Source organism: Danio aesculapii, chromosome 13 (genome assembly GCF_903798145.1).
Source record: "Danio aesculapii chromosome 13, fDanAes4.1, whole genome shotgun sequence".
Classification (NCBI taxonomy): Eukaryota; Metazoa; Chordata; class Actinopteri; order Cypriniformes; family Danionidae; genus Danio; species Danio aesculapii.
This window is the reverse complement of record NC_079447.1, coordinates 9,880,724-9,896,021: the sequence shown is the minus strand read 5'-3', so window position 1 is coordinate 9,896,021 and position 15,298 is coordinate 9,880,724. Positions and strand designations below refer to the sequence as shown.

Genomic DNA, 15,298 nt, shown 5'->3' with positions numbered 1-15,298 from the left:
CAAAATAAAAAACATGTCAAAAACCAATTACATGACGTATTTTTTTTTTTTGAGCCAATGTCAATTTGACGTCGTTCTGACAGGTAGTCACTTGACATCAAATCGATTTGCATTTTTTTGGCGCTTTTTTACATCAATGTGCCCGCTGGGATATATAGTCCTCCTAATTACGCATAAACGTGTTATGCCTTAAGCCAATAGGACAGACTATCACGTCTTTCTAAACAGAGAGTGTTGTTGAGAAGAAAGAACAGAGGGAGGGAGGCAAAAGTTTTTTTTTTCTCCCTCAGCTACCAGCATCTGCAAGAGATTCCAACCAAACTCACCTCCCGACTACAGCACGGGCATCCGATAAACACACACACAGAAGACACACACACGCCGAGTGAAAGAGAGAGAGAGAGAGAGTCAGTATTGAGCACAGGAGAGGGTCAAGAAAAGACAGTCAAACCGAGAGCTTCACTTCATTACGCGCAGAGAAAACATTCAGAACACAGTCCGCGACAGCACAACTGAGAGCACCGCGAGATCTGTAAACGGACAGGATTTAAGGAATTAAGCCTCACTTTGGAGATCTGCTCGCCTCCTGGGAGTATTTTGGTGGATTTTCTGCGTCTGGAGGGCTGTGAGGATGCGCTTCTCGGTGCTGCTGCTGCTCTGCGCTCTTTACGCAGGAAACGCGCACAAACTCTCCGCGCTCACGGTGGGTCAACACCTTACTATCACTCTCAGCTACAGATATGAACTGTCTGTGTGTGTTCTCAAAGAGATGTTTCAGTGCTGCTGTAAAATGGCCAGATGGAAAGTATAGATTCAATGTTTGAAAACGTGTTTGTGCTTTGGTTTATGGTTTATTTTTGGTTGCAGTCAGTTTTGGATCCTTATTAGTGACAGACTGAGAAAACAGACTCAAATTAAAGAGTTATTCATAACAAAAGGGCATTTTTATGCAACATAAAACATTTAATTCACAAACTTTAACACAAATATATGATTAATATGCATTAGGATAAATATGCACCTTGTTAATTTTAACAATAAAACACTAATAGTGATTTTATCATCACAAAGATTTACAGGATACATGTTAGTCAAGTGTATTTTGGGCTTTTATCTAAATGTGTGCATTTGATATTGATTAATATCAAAACTCTGTAAGTTTTGAGTGCAGACTCAGAGCATCATTGTGCTGCTGGTGCGTTTATTTTGTAAAGCGAGAAGCTCAGATACTATAGTAATGTGAGATGAGAAGCTAAGCATGTCAATCCTATTTGGGCTCTGGAAAGTGTTGAGATGTTTGTGCTTCAAAGGAAACCAGAGATCCACAAGTGTTCCTTCAAAACAATCACAGACTGACAAACTTGGAGCTACAGGTGCTGCACACCCACCTTCTGCTTCCTCTAATGTGTGATAGGCTCTCGGTTTTGGCCACTAAGTGCTGGGAACAGGAGGTTTTCTCTCCTTTCTGCGGCTGCTGGCCTCTGCATGGCCCTCTGCCTGTGTACACAGGGTCGGGACTGCTGATTGCGGGAAGCCGCTCCCCATTAACCGAGGGAGAGAGAGCGAGAGCGGCTCATCCCGGTGGGACATGACCACTGGAGAGAGAGAGAGAGAGAGAGAGAGAGAGAGAGAGAGAGAGAGAGAGAAACCTTATTGCAACACAATATTAAAAACCAACATGTCTTCTACAACAGTACAAATCACTTAATTAAAGCCCCATTTATACAATTAACTTTCAACATCACATATCTTTTTGTAGAATTTAAGATCAGTCCTTGACTCTATCATAGAAAGAGTGAGAGTTAGTAGGAGAGAGAGAGACATTGACTATTAAAGCTATTTTATTCACAAACAATTAAGTCAACATAAAGAATAGCCTACTGTAAACAAAGATACCAATGTAAGCATATAAAAAGTATATATACACACATACAAAAATATATATTTTTCTGGTAACACTTTACAATAACAGTACATGAATATTGATATGTTATAATGTAAACTAAACATTACATTATTATGAATTAATGATGAGTTAATACATGCGTTAATCGTGAAGTAACTTTAACTACAACATGAGTCACATGAGTTCATCTGTGAATAACGGCTATCTTAATTAATTGTTAGTACATGCTTGTTTGTTAATTAATGTATTAATTACCACATTATTTTATGCTTAATTCAACCATCACGAACCCATGATATTTTAATGTATAATTATATCATGACTTTACTTGGAGGGGCAGATCATTATTAACCCACTCTTGACTACTCATAAACTCCTCATTCACGTCCATCTAGTACGTTTACACTTAATAATAATAGAAAAGTGTTGTCAACATCAACATGAACAGTTTAAACACAGGAGTTCATGAGCAGTTAAGGATGAGTTAATAGTCATGTGCCCCTCCAAGTAAAGTCATGACATATTTAAACATTAACAGCTCATGAGTTCATATTGGTTCCAATTACAAATTTACACTGGATTTTGTACAAAGCAAACTACCTTGATGTAAAAACCACTTCAAAGGTTTCAACTTAAATGTTAAATAATATATTAATTAACAACATGTACTAACAAGTAATTAAGGTAGCCGTTATTCACACATGAACTGATGTGACTCATGTTGTAGTTACAGTTAGTTTATGATTAGTGCATGAATTAACTATTAATTCATAATAATGTTATGTTTAGGTTACATATAATGCATCATTATTCATGTTCTGTTATTGTAAAGTGTTATCTTTTTCTCTTTAAGACATCACATTAAAACCACTTTCTTCACTGGGTTTACGGAAAAAATTTTCGATAATATTTTTTATAAGAAAAATAAAAAGAATAATTTACTAATTTTGAACAATTTACCATTCTTAAACATCTGTAAAGGCTCACTGCCTCCACCAAGTATTGTTTTTTAATTTTTACTTTAACCAAACTCAGCTTTTCTAAATAAGAAATTTATTAGCACAATTTCAATACATGTTTAAAGCACTATATTGTGGTAAAATAATTAATAAATAAAGCTTAAAAAAAATAAAAACAAATTTAAGGCTCAACTCACAATTCCATTTATTTTGTACAACCAAATATGAAAAACTGCCTTTGAAACACCTCTGAAAGAACAATCTCACCCTTGCAAAGGATCTAAATGTGCTTTAAATTTTTTTATATCTTTCTATACAGTTGAAGTCAGAATTATTAGCCCCCCTTTGATTTTCTTTCTTCTTTTTTAAATATTTCCCAAATGATGTTTAACAGAGCAAGGAAATTTTCACAGTATGTCTGATAATATTTTTTCTTCTGGAGAAAGTCTTATTTCTTTTATTTCAGCTAGAATAAAAGCAGTTTTAAATTTTTTATGAACCATTCTAAGGTCAAAATTATTAGCCCCTTTAAGCAATTTTTTTTTCTCGATAGTCTACAGAACAAACCATCATTATACAATAACTTGCCTAATTACCCTAACATGCCTAGTTAACCTAATTAACCTAGTTAAGCCTTTAAATGTCACTTTAAGCTGTACAGAAGTGTCTTGAAAAATATGTAGTAAAATATTATTTACTGTCATCATGGCAAAGATAAAATAAATCAGTCATTAGAAATGAGTTATTAAAACTATTATGATTAGAAATAAGTTGAAAAAATTTTCTCTCTGCTAAACAGAAAATGGGGGAAAAATTAACAGTGGGGCTAATAATTCAGGGGGCTAATAATTCTGACTTCAACTGTATATTGATATTGCTATATTGTGAGGTCCTCTATTGTAAATCCCTAATTCATTTTTCAATCGGGAAGAGAAGTACCCGATCAGTTAAAGGGATAGTTCACCCAAAATTGAAAAATTAGCCTTCATTTACAGCTGGGGTGTCCAAACTCGGTCCTGGAGGGCCGGTGTCCTGGAGAGTTTAGCTCCAACCCTAATCAAACACACCTGAACCAGCTAATTAAGCTCTAACTAGATATACTAGAAACTTCCTGGCAGGTGTGTTAAAGCAAGTTGGAGCTAAAATATGCCAAACACCGGCCCTCCAGGACCGAGTTTGGACACCCCTTATTTAGAGAGATGATGCCAACCATAAGACTTTGAGGACAACTCATACAAAGAGATGAAGAGAGGATCCCAACCATTGAGGTCTTCCAGGACAACACATTCACTTAATACACAAATACACTTCAATAAACATCTATAGACATCAGCTTTATGCAATAAAATTGCAGGTTAACTATGCTTGTATATAATAAATTGTATTTGATTGTTACTTTAACTTAATCTGATAGTAAAGTAAAAACCTTTTGTAAAGCTGCTTTAAAACAATATTTATTAGTAAAAGGTGCTATACAAATACACTTGAATTGAATTTACTCATCCTTTAGCTGTCACAAGCCTGTTTGACTTTCTTTTTCTGTGGAAAACAAGAGTATGTGTGCATGTTTAACTGCAAAAGAAAACTCATAAAGGTTTGTTTGGAACCACTTTAGGTTGAGTAAATAGACTATTTTTTGGCTGAACTATCCCTTTAAATCAGTTCACTTAGTTTCTGGAGAGAGAGAGTGAGAGGGAGAGATGCACTGGCTCATGTACTGTGCACACAGAGCAGCTTTGACGGACCTGGATGAACCGGCATTCATGTAAAGCAGTGCTGCTTCTGCTGAATGCCAGAGAGGGTTTGCACTTTCAATAGTGTGAGACAGGAAACGGGCCACTTTCTAATCCATAAATGTTGGTAAATGGTCAATATTTGTGTACCTGTCAGGATTTGCAACAAGTGTAGTATATAATCGAATGTGCATCGCAGCTGTTTAGGACTGAGATATATTTAGTTACATAATTGGTTCTTTACCAGATGCATGTTAAATATGCAAAGAATATTTCATTGAAATGTGATGGAACACCAAATGTTTGCTGAATGCATTTGCATGAATCACATTAAAGAAAGCAAAAGAAAACTAGCCTTACAAATCACAAATTGTTCATTTACTGCCTCTACGGGAATATTTAATGCTATTGAGCATTTTTGCTGAATGCACATGCCAGAATAATGTTTTTTAAAAGCAAAACGATACTTATACAGTTCTATAAATATAAATGTTTATTGTATTGTAATGTGAAGATAATATATGGAATACATAATGTTTGTTGCACATAAGGGAATGCATGAATATAGAAAACGGAAATCTTGTAAATTGTTATTTACAGCATATACTGCACTGATATTGTTCAAAGAATATATGCTATATTTCTCTTTTTGTTTTTTTTTGATGAATGTGTATACAAGAATCACATTAGAGCAATACAAAATTGGCTATAAAAACAAACTAGTGTGTACATTTTTACCGAACTTTGATTAAAATTTTCTTTACTTTAATAAATTAATTTAAAGTAAATAAAAATTATATATAATTCTACTTTTGTATATACTTTCCTAATATATATATATATATATATATATATACAGTTGAAGTCAAATTATTAGCCCCCCTGAATTATTAGCCCCCTTGAATTATTAGCCCCCTTGTTTATTTTTTTTCCCCAATTTCTGTTTAACGGAGAGAAGATTTCTTCAACACATTTCTAAACATAGTTTTAATAACTAATTTCTAATAATTGATTTATTTATCTTTGCCTTGATGACAGTAAATAAAGGCTTAAAACTAAGCCTTAAAGGCTTAACTAGGTTAATTAGGTTAACTGGGCTGGTTAGGGTAATTAGGCAAGTTATTGTCTAACAGTGGTTTGTTCTGTAGACTATCAATAAAATATATAGCTTAAAAGGGCAAAAAATTTTGACCATAAAATGGTTCATAAAAATTTAAAAACGGCTTTTATTCTTGCCAAAATAAAACAAATAAGACTTTCTCCAGAAGACAAAATATTATTAGACATACTGTGAAAATTTCCAGAATCTGTTAAACATCATATATATATATATATATATATATATATATATATATATATATATATATATATATATACGGAAGAACAAAACTCTTCCGGACACCGGCCCTCCATGCCGAGTTTGGACTCCCCTAATATATATATATATATATATATATATATATATATATATATATATATATATATATATATATGTATATATATTAGGGGAGTCCAAACTCGGCCTGGAGGGCCGGTGTCCGGAAGAGTTTTGCTCCAACCCTAATCAAAAACACCAGAACCAGCAAATCAAGCTCTAGATATAATAGAAACCTCTGGGGCAGATGTGTTGAAGCAAGTTGGAATTAAACTCTCCAGGACAGAGTTTGGACACCCCTTATCTATATCAGGGACTAAGCTTAAGTAAAATGAATAATTGCCACAGATGAACCCAAAACAGGACATAATCTCATAAAATGTGACCCCTAAAGAGTAGGGTTGGGTATCATTTAGGGTTATTTCGATACCAGTGCTAAATCGATACTTTTAAAACGGTACCGGTGCCGAAACGGTGCCTGAACCGATACTTTTGAGCCACAAAATTATGGTGGATGACTCTAGAAAAATCTTTTTTGACGAAATCTATTAAAAAACAGTTTTAATAGAACAATATAATTTAAGTTTAAAGTAAAGATCAATTCATATTTTATATATTTGAATTACATTCATATATTTCCTTTGATCATTTGTTGGTTAGCATGAATTTAAGATTTGCATTATGAAACTACATTAGCTTACTACTAACCTGTGAAAAGGCTGTCATCAAAATACTGAACTCCTTTTTTCTAGGGTTGGGGTTTGTGACTATGTTTACATGGTTATCAGTAATCTAACAATTTGCCTTATTCTGAATAAGTACCTTTGGGGGCACATTTTAACATATATACCAAAACCCAAAGTAAATTTTTTTTTCATGCATCACTCTAGTCTTCATAAACAAGATAATTAAATAACTTAAACTTAAAATAACCGTCCTTGTTCATTATTTGATAAGTAACTTTGTACTGGTGTAGGATAACACATTTCTAACATTCAAGTATTTCAAGGCACGTTGTTGCACCTGTAAACTTGAACAGATAGGCCTACAGTTGAAGTCAATTTATTTCGCCAACCCCCCATTCATTTAAAATATTGTTTCTGAAAATTTTCACAGTGTTTCCTAAAAAAATAATTATTCTGGAGTCATAATAAGTCGTATTTCTTATTGTTTATTTTTAATAAAAATAAATTTTTAATAAAAAAAAAATTAAGGTCAGTATTATTAGTCTCCTTAAGAAATATTTACTGTATATATTTTTGATATACACAACAAATCAGTTACAAAATAATTTGACAAATTATTTAAACTTTCATAGTTAACTGATTAAGTCTTTAATTTACACTTTAATCTGAATAAAAGACTATAAAAAACGTGGGGGGGGGGGGGGGGTTAGCTTGTTGACAGGGCGACCGGTGAAAGAGGGCTCTTTTAATGGAATTTGATACCGCATGTTAAGTGGAAAGAAAAAACTTTGCATTTTGCGACGCATGTGTCTGTGGTCCTTTTAAGGTTTCAAAAATCACTTTTTACATGGTAGTCTAGACTCTAAAGAGTATTGTCTAAATCATATTAAAATCAGAGCATTGGTGTCCATGTACGTACTCATTGAAAGTGCCAGATGATGTCAGAGACAGTGCATTCCTCTGCCTTTGAGTCCTCAAATGTGTCATTAAGTTTGATGTGTTTCCCCCTTACACGCAACCTTTGTAAAGCATCTGCTTCACGTTGCTGTGTCAGAATCCTTGTTTAAGCAAATTTGATAAACGCGATCATGCGTGTTGATCTGAAGAGAGTCGCTCTCGCTTTCCGAATGCGCTGTACTGCGTGCGTTGCATGCGTCCGTTCCCTAAGCAAAAAGAACAAACACCTGACATCTCCTGTCAGTACTCCTCAAAGTTGTTTAGAATCAAATGTTTAGAGATGTGTGCCTTTGATACACCCCTTGATGCTTCTTACGTCCCTGTCGCAGCACCAGTAGCACCGAAATTAGGCAACAAAATTCATATGCTGATTTGATCCGGTACATACTGGTTACAAAGGTAACGGTGCTATAATGGCACCGGGTTTCGGTACCCAACCCTACTAAAGAGTACAGAATGCTCAAGCATAGCTGCTTCTTCACATAATAATAGTGATGTTCTCTATGACAGTTCAGTATAGGCATCTCCAAAGTAAAAACAAATCCCCTTTGGTTTTAGTTCAGCATAATAACTCAAAATGAAATCCCAGGAGTGTTATTTTCTCACTCTGCTGAAACTGACCAGCGTTCGGCAGTGATTTCATCCAGTCTCCTCGGGGCTGTGAGTTTGTGGGTTTTCACCTGGCACCGTGTTCATGGTGCTGATGGAGGCTGTTAGCACCAGAACCAGAGATACAGTTGCTGTCAATGTTTCTCTGCTGGCATCTGCTGTTGCTCAGCCTTCTGGGGATGGCAGCTATGTGGCACATCCATGAATCAGAGCCTGTGATGGCGAGCTCTCCTGGGCACCCGATGCAGAAAAAGGAAGATATGCTGTTATATGAGAGAGAGCAAACAGGGGCAATTTATTTCACACAAACCTCTCGCTCCAGAGCCACAGGATTCTGCTTAAGTAAACTAGGCATCCTGAGGTGTCACATTCACCTGTGCTGGAGCTGGAGCTGCTCATGAAGAGTTGACCACAGTCCTAAAAAGCTTTAACAAACTGGATTAGATGCAAAATGAGCATTGAATGAGGTCCCACTTTCAAACTAACATCTAGTTAGCAATTGCTAAGCTAAACAGCAATTAGTTGAACACATTTAAATGAAAATATGCTATTATATTTCAGCCAAAGCTCATTTGGAAGTGGAATAAGGCCTATCTTGTCATCTTTTTTTGCCGTTGTTTGGATGGCAGCATTGCAAAATGGGATCCTGAACCACAAAACCAGTCAATTAAAAAAAAAGTGTTCAATCTTTTACAAAGTCTGAAAGCTGATTAGGTGCATTTAAGTTTGACACCCAGTGTTTGGACGAGGTATTACACACCTGGTTCAAAACAAACGCAAGTGCAGGTTGCCAGATTGACGACACCAACAGCAGTGTGCTTGACAGTCAAACCTAAAGGCTGGTTTAAAACCGGAATATTAAGGAATATTTTCCATATTCAAAGAAGTTTTTTGTACTAACCAAAATCTGAAATTGATATATTAGAAATGGCTTTTATTTCCTGCAGCTGAATAACAGAAAACTGACAATGATCACCTCAGGTACAGCTCATGTGCTTTACTCAGTGTTAAATGCTAATAATGTGAGTTTGGATGCCATTTTATGTGACATTTATTTCCATACTGAAGCAGATAGTTTACCTCAGAAGTTTAGAACTATGACAAACACATATCAGTGATTCAGCGTGCATATTTAATAAAGTTAAAGAGGTTTAATATGTATTAATTAGAATGTAAACCTTACATTTCATTGGAGTGCAGTGAGTGTACATATATTCTGTGCTTATGAATGGCTGTATTTAAATTTCTGTCGTGTTTTGTCTGGTGCAAACAGGCAAATTGCTTATTACTGCATTAGGCATGGGACCATAACCGTTTTCAAGGAAAACCGCGGTTTGAAAAATTCAAGATATTAAAACCATCAATATTTTCTGCTATACCGTTCCTAAGGTATGTGTATAATGTTTGTTTTAAATTGTAAAAAAAAAATCTGTGTTTTTGTAACAAATGAAGTCAGCAGAAGTCATTGATTCATTTAGCTTGATATGTTTACTGTTCCAAAATATTTTAAATGTTTCTCAAAATTACATATACTGTGTTCGAAAGGAAACTTTTTTTTGTTTGTTTTTTACCCAGACATTTAAAAAGAATATATTTTACAGCAGTAATCACAAAACCGCGAAACTGTGAAAACGTGATATTTTTATCCAAGGTTATCATACCCTCAGAATCTTATACCGGCCCATGCCTACACTGCATATCTCGTCATGTAGCGTGTTGTTAGGACACGGGGTCACAATGTAACCTGGTCACCTAATGTTTAGGTTCGTAATAAAAAAAAGTATTTATAAAGTGTGATTATAAAAAACAGAATTAATACATTTTTACTATTAGAAGTTGGCTATATTTGTACACTGTTGCTACACAAATGTGTTTAATCCTCATTCGTTTTTCTTTCACATTTTCTTTTCGGCTTAGTCCTTTTATTAATCTGAGGTCGCCACAGCGGAATGAACCGCCAACTTATCCAGCATATGTTTTAAGCAGCGGATGCCTTTCCAGCTGCAACCCATCACTGGGAAGCACCCATACACTCATTCATACTCATACACTACGGACAATTTTAGCTTATCCAATTCACCTATAGCGCATGTCTTTGGACTAGTGGGGGAAACCGGAGCACCCGGAGCAAACTCACGCCAACACAGGGAGAACATGCAAACTCCACACAGAAATGCCAACTGACCCAGCTGCTGCTCAAACTGCTTGATCTACCCACTGCGCCACCGTGCAGCCCCTGTTTATTCCCCATATAAAAGTGATTTTTTCATAAAAGGTCCCTTTTAAAGTTGTCCAAATTAAGTTCCTAGCAATGCTCATCACTAATCAAAATTTTTTTTTTTGATATACTTAAGGCAGGACGTTTTTGACTCTTCCAAAGCATAAAAATACCATAATATGTTTGCAGATATTTAAGAAACATGCTAACATTCTTGTTTATCTGAAAAACAATGCTATAGTCAGTTATTATGCTTTGAATATGTGAGTTACGTGCCGGAACGCTGTCTTTGTTTTGGTCCTTTTAACCCGCCCACTGCCAGTTTAGCCAATTATATTTCAGCACCCCGGGTTGCCTGTGTGGAAAACAGCGTATTTCATTCAGTCAGTCAAAAAGGCTCTCCAAGTGTGTGTTTGTGACTGAAATGTGACCTCCAGTGGACAGTAGCAGACCCTGAAATGAGACGCAGATTCAGAGTTCCACATGAGTTGGTTATTAATTAGCAAATAATATTATGAACGTAAACATTAGGTAAACAGGTTACATTGTAACCCCGTGTCCTAACAACACGCTACGTGACGAGATTTGCGGTGATAAGCAATTTGGCTGTTTACAACAGATTAAACACAACAGAAATTTAAATACAGCCATTCAGAAGCACAGAATAGTGCACTTACTGCACTCCAACGAAATTGTAAGATTTATACTCAAATTAATACATACTAAACCTCTTTAATGTTATTAAATGAAGGTGCTGAATCACTGATATATGTTGGTTTGCACTGAGTCGCAGTTCTAAAGTTCAATTTCAAACGGTTTATTTTATTTTCGAGATCTGAGGTGGACTATCTGCTACTGCTTTCAGTACTATGGCAATAAATATCATGTAAAATGGCATTCAAACTCACATTATTAGCATTCAACACTAAAAAAAAGCACATGAGGTTTACCTGAGGTGATTATTGTCAGTTTATCCTGTTGTTCATCTGTGAGAAATAGATGCCATTTCTAATATATCTAGTCGAGGTGTTGGTTAGGACAAAAACTCCTTTTGAGATGGAAAATATTCCTTCTACCATGTGATGTTGCTTTTATTTAGAACAAGATTTAAATCAGCCTTTAGGTCGATAGTCAGACTCACTCCAGTTGGTCATCAATGTGGCCACTTGCATGTGTTTTGAACCAGGTGTGCAATACATATTTCAACCACTGGGTCTCAAACTTACATACTGCACCCTTTAAGTCATGATCTTTAACCCTAACAGAAAAATCTATAACTTTGACCAATATAATGTATTTTTGGCCATTACCAAAAAATACACCCATTCATCATAAGACTGGTTTTGTGCTCTGGGGTCACAAATCTTCATCATAATTCATTCTTATTCATTCTTCATCATAATTCATTCTTATTGAAATAACACATTCAGCTGCAAAAATGAAGCGAACAGCAGTAAATGCGATCGCACCTTAAATCAATCAATGAAGTGGATTATGGGAAGGAATGCAGAGTTGTCAGGCTCAGAGTGCGGTGATTAACGAACAAACGCTCTGTTCGACGGCCCTCTGCTCATTATTTACAGGTCGAGTAGGGATGCCTCTACATTTAAACGTTAACAAATGGCTGTGGGTAGTTAACCTGGAGGTCAGAGGTCAGCCCATCTCACTCCTCTTACTCAGCCTGGCAGAGCGGAATGTGGGAGGCAGAGCAGCGCAAACCCTCATGTGCTTTCTCACACGCACACGTTTAATGAGCGAGAACACACTGATCTCAGAACTGGCAGATGAGCTGCAAATAATGGCACAGGACAAATGTCATTTAGAAAATCAATTCAAGCTTATTTATATAATGCTTTTGACAATAGAAATTGTTCCAAAGCAGTTTTGCAAAAGGTGCAGGTTATTGCATTACAGTCAAAATCAGCACGGCAAAATATCCTTTTCTTACTTGTGGTCTTATTTCTGGGCCAGATTTTTAGAAAAATTAATAAAGAAGCGTTTTCTAGACAAGTAAAAAATTATGGTCTGGTTTTTAGAACTTTTGTGCTCTATTTTAACAATCTAGGCCCAAAGCCTAAAACGCATGGAGCAAAAGCATTAAGGTTGTGTTCGAATCCACTTTTGCTATTTTAAGAACAGAAAAATATGGTTTGAGCCCCGGCGCATGGTCTAACAGGGCTGTGCTTATTCTCCTAATGAGTTCTGAGTGTGTTTAGAGCATAGCGTGCATTAAACCAATCAGAGACTCATCTCCCATTCCCTTTAAGAGTCAGTTGCGTCGCACCACAGCGCTTTTGCTATTTACATGGTGGACTTTGTAAGTCAAAAAACTGAACGCTTCACTAGCGAGAAATCAGTTAAACAGGCCATCTGCAGCGCGAGGACAAAGGACGAGCCTCCTTCAATCTGCCTCTTCTCTTTAATTTACTTTTACTCTTTACTCCTTTCCTTTTGTGGATAAGGAAACGGTGTTGTACACACTCCACTGAAGCCATCCATTAGCATACATATTTAATTTTGTTTGTTAAGCGCAAAGATTTGTTTCAAAACTATTTCTTAATTCAGTTCTAATTTCCAGCAAATGAATAAATGAACAATAATAATGAAGTGGGGTCAAAAACTTATATCCAAACACACGTCCTGTACTTCTGCTTCATACGGTGATGCATACATCTCCAAAACCCAACAGGTGGACAAATCTAAACTAGTTTTTATTAAGACAAATATAAATATGCATATAATAAATTATAAAGCTAATAATAATAACATGATACAAATACAAATTGTCATGAATAAACTGAAGAAAAAAAAAAACAGCTGAGGTGAAGAAGGCATGAAGGCAGTGGTTTTTATATTTATGTAGAAAATAATAATTTTTGTAACATTTTAATCCTTTATTTTTTTCATATGTAAAGATATTGGTGTATTGTGGTACATCCTGTGTGTATTGAACAATGTGTAAGTTTGGACCTGCATAGGCGCATAACTAACGCGCTCTGCGCTGGACTTTAGACCATAACACGTTATGTTTTTTCCTGAAATTATATATTTAAAGGAGCTGACATGAAACCGAACCAGATTTTGGTAAAACCCCAAACAATACAAACAAAAAAAACAAAACAAAATCTGAAATATTAGTTATGTGTAATAACAATGAAACGACACAGGGAGAAAGTACTACACAACTGAAATGTATTTTATTACTTTATATAAAAGGTTTTTTTGGTGATGGCAACTTAAAGATGCCTCTCATATGGAGAATGAAGTCACATGAATTGCTCAGGTGTGAATTTTTCACAGACTTCAACAGAGAGAAAAAATCTTGATGGTTCTGTGGGCCTCGTCTATAAAATCTGATGTATTTTATATTGGATTCAAGTCAGGTGATTGGCTGGGCCATTCTACAGCTTGATTTTCTTTCTCTGATAGCATTTGTGAGTTTCCTTAGCTGTGTTTTGGATCATTGTCTTGCTGAAATGTCCACCCTGGTTTCATCTTCATCCTCTTACTAATGTAGATATTGGACTGAAGCAGCTACTTTACATTTACACCGAGGAAGGGTGGCGAAGATCTACTGAGATATTTCAGCTGCTGTCTGGACTTTCCACCCCTTCTACACCTCCCTTCCTTCATGTGTTCAATACTTTTTTTCCGGTGTTATTTCATTTAATTACACATAACTTCATTTGTAAACCAATTAGATGTGTTTTCTTTAGATATATGGACCTCTTTGGTAGTTACCAACATTCGCTGAAAATTTCAAGTCAACAGCACCTTTAGAAATAAGTTTTCTAAGAAAAAAGGTGACGTTTAGTTTATCCAATTTACCTATAGCGCATGTCTTTGGACTGTTGGGGAAACCGGAGCACCCAGAGGAAACCCACACCAACATGGGGAGAACATGCAAACTCCACACAGAAATGCCAACTGGGAAAGCCGGGACTTGAACCTTCTTGCTGTGAGGTGACAGTGCTAACCACTGAGCCACCGTGCCACTCCTACAAGCAATTTAGTGTGCTTGAAGAGACAATTCTGAAAAAGAAAAAGAAAATTCTGTAATTTATTCAATTTAATGTTGTTAGAAATCTGTAAGATGTTTACAAAGAGGAAATATAGTGTTTAGAGAAGTCAGTAGTTAGTTACATGTTCATCATTGTAGTTTGGTGGACTTATATGGGACATTCTAACAGAAACGTACATTATCTGTCCTTGAAATATAAATATAAATATAAATACAGTGAAAGTATTTCATCCCAAAAAATGTCTAAAATGGCCTGATGGTTGATTTCTGTAAGTTGTTATGTAAAGGAGTATGTCATTCATTTGGTTCTCAGATTGTTTTTCTTTATTAAAAACACTTTACAAATGTACAACCCCTATCATTGTCCTTGTTCTTAGCCCAATTGAACCTACAGCTTTAATAGTTTTGTTGAGCTATAAACTGTTATTTAGAAAAAATGCTTCAGAAATAGGAAGTTTAAATTGTTATCACTCACAACAATTGATTAAAAACATCAATTTATAAATAAATTCTACAAATAAACACTATTTTACAATTGTCCCCATGTTTCTGTCAGTCCTGTCACATTTGCAGCCAGCTCCAGGGCTTCCGGTCTATTGTCAAAAAAAATAAAAAATTTAGATATAGTCAACTGAGGCTCAAAGAAATATTCAGTAACTTAAACTACAGAAGAGTCAAGCTTTAAATAGGAAAACTATCAAAACTCTTCATTTTTGAGCGAGATGCTAATGGTCTACTCTGAGTCAATTATCTATGCTAAGCTAAGCCACTCCCGCTAGACCTGGAGATTGGCTGAATGGATAAAAGAAAATGGTAAAACTAAACTGTTTCTAA

General features: G+C 35.5%; 1 protein-coding gene across 2 annotated transcripts in view; it reads left to right on the top strand.

Annotated features, from left to right (window-relative positions):
• The first annotated feature begins 237 nt into the window (after positions 1–237).
• smoc2 (SPARC related modular calcium binding 2) overlaps positions 238–15,298 on the top strand; it is a 94,682-nt gene continuing 79,621 nt past the window's right edge. The window contains exon 1 of one of the 2 annotated variants that reach the window (XM_056470870.1): positions 238–703. In XM_056470870.1, coding sequence (XP_056326845.1) covers positions 632–703 — 72 coding nt within the window. In that variant the 5' untranslated portion in view covers positions 238–631. The remainder of the gene's footprint in view (positions 704–15,298) is intronic. The other variant, XM_056470871.1, reaches the window with a different exon arrangement.